General features: G+C 40.0%; 1 protein-coding gene across 1 annotated transcript; it reads left to right on the top strand.

Annotated features, from left to right (window-relative positions):
- The first annotated feature begins 4,102 nt into the window (after positions 1-4,102).
- Positions 4,103-7,615, top strand: H1-8 (H1.8 linker histone). Its single transcript, XM_072420496.1, has 5 exons — positions 4,103-4,190; positions 4,789-5,072; positions 5,608-5,743; positions 6,332-6,387; positions 7,295-7,615. The coding sequence occupies exons 1-5, from the start codon at positions 4,145-4,147 to the stop codon at positions 7,514-7,516; spliced, it is 744 nt and encodes a 247-aa protein (XP_072276597.1). The 5' UTR covers positions 4,103-4,144; the 3' UTR covers positions 7,517-7,615.
- Positions 7,616-8,487: the final 872 nt, after the last annotated feature.

An 8,487-nucleotide genomic window follows, 5' to 3' on the forward strand; every position in this document is an offset into this window, starting at 1 on the left:
CACCACACCTTTTTTCTAAGCAATTTAAGCTGCGGAAATGGATATTTTAGAGGCAGGTTCCTTTTTTTCACAAGAGAATGACTGAATAGGGAATGGACGGGGTCGTAGGCCGTTTATGCACCACTTCACGGAATGCCCCCTTGAAAAAGCCAACATGCAGAACTTTGAGGTTGTAAATAGAAAATTAAGACTTGTGTAGCTGTGTGTGCACGTCGATATTCACGTGTATAGGTGTAGACAGGTATGTACCTTGTATACAAAAGTGTGGTCATATGGTGTCTCAGTGGGAAGATGATCAATGTAATGCAACCTTTCCTGAAAGTAGATGTTTATTTTCTGTATGATAACATAGCGGATATTTCCACATAAAAACATTTCCTGCTTAAGTGTGTGTCTCTGTCTTCAGGTTGGGGAAAATGGGTGATCTAAATTGCCACCTTGTAAAAATCAATATGCTGTCAAGGTGGCTAAAGATGGTAGGCATTGACTATATTGGAATCTTGGAACATCAATGTTCAGTCCGACCTTTCACGCAGGTAAAGCAGACCTAGCACCAGTGCACCCAGAATTCTGCGCAGAATAATGCAATTTACTAGTCCTTAGATTTGTTAGTTTGTAATGATTCATTATTCAGTTGAATTTTGTTGATAAAAAAGCAAAGGAGATGTTAGGTGATTTCCAAGCTTAGCCAGTGACATTCTAGCTGCCAGAAGCATATAGTAACTTTCCAGAGTAGGAGCTATTGAGATAAGTAACATCGAGGAGATAAGCTAAAAGACACTCGTCCAATATTACTGTGCCACCAGGCAGGACCAATATATGTTCCCCATGCTGCTCACACCCTGAACCCCAGAGGGTGGAGGCACCTGGGAAGCACCAAGCAGTTTTATCTGGCACTAGATGCCACATCGAACCACTCCTCCTTGTCCACTTCCCAAGCTTTTACGTCATGGAACTTGGGACAGGGGGGCAACAAGGCCGAATAGAGAGCTACCACGTGGGGTCTGATAAGGATTTACATGAACTCTAGTAGAAGCCATAGTGTATGGGGAAGAACCCTGGGCCATCTTGGAGCGCACAAAAAAGTGGAGTTGGGCATAGCGATAGAACTCTAAAGAAAGCAGTTCTTTGGATTGTATTACATAATCAATACTTTAAATGGACCTACCAAAGATTAGATCCCCACCCTAAAAAGTGGCTTCTTATTGTGTTTTTAAATGGCTGACAAAAATGGAGCCTGCACACTTCTAATGCAACCATTGGTCCTGCCATCTCAGCATCTCCAACTACATCACTAATGCTTTAGTTGGACACAGCTTGAGTTCCCAAATGTGCACAACATGGCGGACTGCCCCCTTTGTGGAACAGCAGGACCTGATACAGATTCCATTTTCAAACGTAGCCATTGGTTCTGTCCCTAAAATCCATAAAATTAAAATGATAAATAAAAAAACAACTAACAAAACTGTGTTTCAAAATTCGAACTTACATCTGGGGGTTGGTGGGGCACTACATGGAAATGACTAAAATGTACCTCAAATATTTGAGTCTGTAAAAGGAAAATAATCAACCAGTAATATTCTATTTCTGTTGGATTCAGAAAACAAAACAGTGGTTCCATCAAGCAGTGACCCTGCACATCCATGTTGGCCATATACCGGTACATAGCATTATAAGAAACTTGCCATTAGAAATGTAATCAGAGGGAATATTTAGCCACAAATTAAATGACCCACGGCAATAGCCAGCATTTCTAATTGGTTTCCAAAACAGTTGCAGGAATGTTTGGCAAAGGTCCCATCATTTGCTTTTGGCTGCCATGCTCAGTGCATGCCCATTATAATTGCTAGCTGAAGTTGGGGTTAAGGCTCCAGCTGGATTGCTCCATGGCTTTAATGTGAACTTTAAATGTTCCTATGGCTGAACCTACATGAAAATTCAAGCCGATGATATTGCCCGCTGTGCAATGCAGTTGGCATCAGCTGCAATGCATTTGTTAACCTACACACCTACAAAATTTTCAATGACTGATGGTTGTCAGTGACAGAACTGCTAATGTTTACCATCCCAAGATAAATCACAATGTGTTCAACTTAAATTAAGTTCAGCGAACCTGAAAATAATTTGTTCATCACTAGCTGAAATCCATTGTTTCCAATGGACCCAGATCACACCAATGCAATGAACAGTAAAAACGTTACATGCTGCGTTAAAACTCACTACCCTGTAACACATTAATATGCATAAAGGTATAATAATATTTTGTCCCCAGCTGTGAACCAAATAAACAAAATATACAATGCATGTTTCTCATGCTAAACAAGTGATGAGAACCTGGCCTAAGCCCACACTACACCAACATAAATTAATTCTCAACTGATTTCAACTGTAGTTTTACAAGAGATTTTAAACTGTGACAGATTATTGAAAACCAGCACAAAATTGCCACATCTGGAGCCTTCAATAACTGAGAGGTTCCAATTCACCAAACACAGGGGATAGGATTTATTTCAGAGGACATAAAAAGTTGTACTATATCTAATACCACAAAAAAAATTACCAAAGACACTTTATCACTTTCCTTTGTTTTAGGGTACTATCGTGTACCCCAATATATGTATGTGTAATTCCACATGCTCAATGACATATGATATAAAACTCTTTATTATTACATTAATATTAAATTGGAATTAAATCTGTATGCTAGCAGAGGTTGCTGGGGATTCCTTGAGCAATGAGCAGTTTGTCCCTCTCATGTCAGTTTAAGTGACACCGATGATTTTTTTGGCTCTCTGTAAGGATGACATTCTTCTCAAAGACCAGCAATGTAAGAGGAATTCTTCCCACTGACCACCACACTAATGTACTGTGATCTGTGGATATAGTAATTATAGAGAGGGTTCCCTGAAGACCTGGGGCTTCCCCCATGCTTAAAAATGCAAGAAACACTAATCTAAACAGTATATACCTACAATTCCTGGGTAACAGCTCTAATTGTGACACATTGTTATAAATATTACCTAACGCCAGAAGATGACAAGACATGGGCTGAACCGAAGATTTAATGCTTTCTTAATGCATTCATAGTATGTATGTAACACAATAAATGTCATCTGATCACTGCACATTTTTTGTTTTGTGTTTAAAATATTTCATGTTACATTGTGTTCAGCTTAGTGGGAATAAAGGTAGTTTTTGGCACTTTTGGTGCCACATCTCATTGGCTAGGGTATCACCAAATTTTATAATGAAAAAAGAAACCTTTTGACAAACTTTATTTGGAATGAGACATTGAATGATATATTGTGCCTGTATGTATCAGCTCAGCAAAACTTTGAAAAAAGCTGTTCTGAATATTACAAAAGAATGCAGAATTGTCCAATTGGATGAGCAGATGGAATGTCTGCTTGCATGATGTGATTCACTTTGCTGTGGAAATTTCCCACTGCTGTTCAACACAAAATGCAACAAAAGGCAGTGTCAGCTCGTTTTCGCCTGCAAAACAAATGCATCATTATATGCCTAGAAGAATGCAATGCAAAGCAGGTCTATGTAGCCTCAAAAAATCTGCACTGATCACATTGAAGTAAATACTGACCAGCATTGGATTTGTACTTCATCAAACACAACAATACCTGTCCTCACACACCCTTACAAACACAAAGAGGGCTCCAACAAACAATAAAAAGCAAGAAAGTAAAAAAAATGCATTCCTGATGCCTATGATTGGAAGTTTAGGGCCCATACCTAATATTGCATACATGTTATTGTGTGCATAACTCATACATAACTCATACATTTAACTGTCTCATGCTGCAATCCATTGTTAACATGCTTTACTTTTTTTTAAACATTTTTCATTGATAGTATTATGCACCATAGTGCCTTGAAATGCACAAAACACTGCACAAAAACGCACAATGTTTGCATTTGGTAGCACTGCTGGTGTGAATAAGCCCTGAAACACCATTTACTTAACATAGCAAGGTGCACAGAGTCCACAGGATCTCATTAGACAGGTGATCCTTGTTACATCCCCTATGGGTGAGGGAAATCAGGTGTATAAAGCATTGATGAGTAGCTATTGTTGGATGCATTTACTGGTTTTTAATTTGGTTAGTGAGGTTTAGGAAGAGATTCTGTTATGGCGCCAAAGAAGGCTGTTGCTGCTAGCAAGGAAGCTGCTCCTGGTAAGAGTTCAGTGCTTGTTCTATGAATATAATTTGAATAGCAACCCCTCCTCTATTATATGCAAAACATATATTCTATGGTCTGCTCCAAAAATGTAGACAAATGGATTTTGCATGTATGACTGCAGCCATGTTTTATATATCTATACTAGTGGTGAATATTGCACTATATTGCATGCTTCATGGTTTTTATTCCTTTTTTGAGGACCTTGCTCTCATTGCTTAGGACTTCAAGCTTTATATCGAAACTTTGAATTTGGATAGTGGATAAAACCTTTTTCCATATTTTGTACCTAGATAATGTTTAACACTTCAGGTTGTACCTCCTATATATCACAGTACTGATCTCTGATCATGCCATGATATGCTGTCTAGGTGGTATGCAGGGTCACCATCTCCTTCTTTGATTGTGGTGTTGGCTCACAGGGCTTGGGATCTGGATGGATCATCTGCAAAGCAACCTAGATAAGGGAGATTTGAGTTGAGATTGTGGAATTAGTACAATGGAACCGTAGGTCTTACTGTAGATGTACTACCATGGTGCTTTGCTCCTTTTTACTGGCTTCTCTCCCATCATGTACACCTTGTCTTTTTTTAGAGGTTGCTGTTGAAACTAAAACTGTGGCCCCAAAGACAACCAAGCTAAAAACCTTGGTTAACCCTTCTACACTGGCCATGGTAGTGGAGGTCTTGAAGAAGAACTCGGAAAGGAAGGGGACCTCTGTGCAAGCCATACGTGCCAGTATCCTGTCTGCTCATCCTACTGTGGACCCTGTGAGGCTCAAATCTCTGCTGAGGAATGCTCTGAACAAGGGGATAGAGACAGGAGTCCTTATTCGGCCACCCAAATCCAGTGCTACCGGAGCCACAGGGCGCTTTAAGGTGTGTATGGAAAGAAAGGGGGGGGGGGGGCCCTAGCTAACTCTGTAGGCTAATAAAAATCAATATATGGATTCTGGAGCTACACAAGAGATTTTGGGGATTCAGATGCATAAGTTTGGTAATGGCTGCTTTCATGTATCTCATGCCAGTAGTGAAATGAGCCAGAGACGGGAAGTCATCAAAACTTGGCTTAAAACCTCAGGGTTATAATCTGTATTTTTACCATAGTAATGAATGCTTGGAACAAACACTGGCAGTAGGTGATGTAAAACATGGGTATATCATTGGAAGGGGTGGGGATCTTACCCCCAAAAGTCAGAATTGGTGGCTTGGTAGGACATGAAGTGGTTAGAGGTCCCATAGTGGTAAAAAACAGAAAGTTGACTCTGTCCTTAAGGGGAGAGCGTGTAGTATTTCTGTCAATGCCAGATTCATCAGTAGATGTTGCAATTATTGCACTAGAAGAAAGTTGCCACTCCAGGGCCATTTCCCTGCAATACCTCATCTTGTATAATAGGTTACTTTCTATTTACAGCTAGCAAAACCACTGCCAAAGACCAAGGAGGGGAGCAGCAGCAATACGTCAGAGAATGTGGACCCCGATGCCCAGCCAAAGGAGGAGAAGCCCAAGAAAAAGGCTGCAAAGAAAGCCAAGTCTACAGAGTCGGAAGGTCAGTAATTTGTATAACCTGCAACTTTTATGTGATCTGCTTAATATACCAATAAAGCCACTTTCTGCTCAATAAATGAGATTAACATATCCAGAAATGCATTAGGCTTTTATTGTCTGTTTTGCCTGTGTATGGTTCTCTCTGCTGGTCTACAGAAAACCCTTCCAAAATATGGCAATGAGATGGGTTTGTAGTTCTGTATACTAAGGTGGGAACACTTTTTTTATTTATTTATTTTTTGCCCATATAGTATAGCAAGTGTTCATTGCTGGATGGCCAAGACTTTCATTTCTTGTTGGTGTCTATTTCTCAATTTTGCAATTTCTAGCAAAGTGTGCCAGATATGGCTATTATCCAACTAACCTGGTTTGGCTGCCTTCAGGAGTGATGCAGCCCAATACTGGGAAGCCTGGAGAACTGAAACTGTACTTCACACCACAATTATCACCCTAGTGCAGTCCTTGTTTTCTGTTACAAAATCCTTTCTAACAAGCTACAATAGTGTGGCTTGGGGCTTTTTTCCTCCATGGCATTTGCCTGCCTGGGCATGTAATCTCCTAGTGCATTCTAATTATATTTTAATTACAGGTGAGAAACCAGAGATGAAGGCCGACACTTCCTCAAATAAAGAAAAGTCTTCTGAGGTGAGTGAATGCAAATGGTTCCGGAACTCCAGCTAACACTGCGTTGAGCCACACTGATTCTTGCACCCCTACCCAAAATAGCACTTGGAGAAATGTTACCCCAAGGGGTGAGCTGGGGATGGGGTAATGGTCATTAGATGCCATCTGACCAGTACTGAGGTCCAGGTGGCTCTGCAGTAAAATGTTGGGACTATGACCTGTAATGCTAGGAGTAGTTTGCTCAAGCTAAATGGTAAAGAGCTTGCAGGGCAATTACCTACCAAGCAAAACAATACCAAGATAAAACACACTTGCGTTACAATTCCAAATGAAGCTGGTGGATAATCCAAAAACCTCAAAAATAGAAGAGATCTGCCAATTATAACAATAAAACTGGTGTATGCAGTGACACTTGTGGGTTCTATTTGGTCCCCTACCCCATGAGGTTAGGGCTCCTTTTGCCCCTGGGCAGCATTGGGAAGGTTCCCTCAGGATTTGTCTATTTAAGGATTTGCATCTTGGATGAGGTTAGGATGCATTTGGCATATCAATAGATATTCAAATAAATCTCTGCTATGTTGGAGTTAATCTGCTGGCTTCATGTAAACTTTGAGCTCAGGGTGTTTCTATCTTGCATCTCTTGCTGATCAGAAATGCTGGATGTGTCTTGTGGTGTATTCTGGGTGAGTGATTCTAATATTGGATGTAGGACAGCCAGGAGTCAAACGGTTGCAGTCCAAAAGGTTTTGAATGGGCTTGAACCACTGCTAGGGCTAGAGCTGATATCTCAATTTGTTCTCTATGTAATGGCTAATGGAAATGTGTAAAAGTGCTACACATACCTTGCTCTTTCCCTGCTCTGCATTAACATACCTATAGTCTCTGCACATACTGATGACCTTGGAGTCTGACTTTTTTTCTATCCTAGGAGAAACCCAAAGCCACCAAACGCAAGAAAGATGCAGAGGAGGAATCGGAGAGCCCTACAGAACCCAAAAAGACAAAGGTCAAAAAAGCAGATGATGGTAGCAAAACCAAGAAGAAGCCTGACAAAGAAAAAGCAGAGACTTCTGAAAAGAGCACCAAAAAAGTTCTTAAGGACTCTGATGAAAATCCCACTGCCAAAACGAGCAAGAAAGGGAAAAAGTGAATAGATGATTCAACAGGTATTTTTATTTATTCAGCAGGTGTAAATGTTGTGAGTTTTAATTTATTTGAATAAAGTGTTTAATAGAAAATTGGCTGTAGAGGCTTGTCTATGCAAATTTTGTTAAGTTCGGCTGGGCAAATACATTTGGCTTGACTCGATGGTGTTCTTTTTTTCATATGGATCAAAATCTGGTGTAAGTGGCTTTTATGATGGTTTTGTTATTGCAGATCTCCTGATATGACCAGCTTCAACACTGTTTGCAATTAGAAAATTGCTGGATGGGGAAACTGGCTAGGAAACTCTTACAAAATTAAATTCTGTTTCTGGCATTACCAGTCACGCAGTGCACCAAACCAGAAGCAGACATTCATTTTTCCTATCCAATCAGATGTTCTGGAGAAATAGGTTGATTGGTGTGCCTGGGGATGATCAACAAAACCCTATTACCCCCCCACTAAAAGGTAGATCCAAAACTGGCCCATGCTTTCTTCCACTATTATCTGCATTTTATCTTAAAGCCAATAAACCAGGGATCTTTTCTCGGCCAAGTGAGGCTACTGTAGATTTAGCTAAATTCTGAGTCAAAATCCCTTGTTAATAGTCGCAGCAGTAAAATGGGGAGGTTTGCCTTGGGCTAATATTAGAGATTAGTTAAACCCCCGTTTAACTTTAATTTTACCTTTCTAGGCAATGGGAAAATATAGAACCATTTGGCCTTGTTGATTTCTGTCAAGATCCTATTCCTATTTTTACCAGGAGAAAGTGATTAAATTCATGTAACATTAAAACCTTTAGTTCCCTAGTGAAAAAATGTGGGCTTTTAGATGCCCTCTACACTCTTGACGGGTCCAATACTAGATGGCAATCTGGTACTTGGCTAGCTATAAACTGGGTGTTTGGCCATTATATATAGAGCAGCTTTTCTTAGGCCCTACTGGTTTATATATATATATATATATATATATATATAT

This window comes from Pyxicephalus adspersus, chromosome 8 (genome assembly GCF_032062135.1).
Source record: "Pyxicephalus adspersus chromosome 8, UCB_Pads_2.0, whole genome shotgun sequence".
Lineage (NCBI taxonomy): Eukaryota > Metazoa > Chordata > Amphibia > Anura > Pyxicephalidae > Pyxicephalus > Pyxicephalus adspersus.

Bases quoted from the DNA above. Each gene is read 5' to 3' on its own strand.
- H1-8 (XM_072420496.1), top strand. From the start codon at position 4,145: ATGGCGCCAAAGAAGGCTGTTGCTGCTAGCAAGGAAGCTGCTCCTG. The intron at 4,191-4,788 runs GTAAGAGTTCAG...GTCTTTTTTTAG, and splicing joins TAGCAAGGAAGCTGCTCCTG to AGGTTGCTGTTGAAACTAAA. The intron at 5,744-6,331 runs GTCAGTAATTTG...TTTTAATTACAG, and splicing joins CAAGTCTACAGAGTCGGAAG to GTGAGAAACCAGAGATGAAG.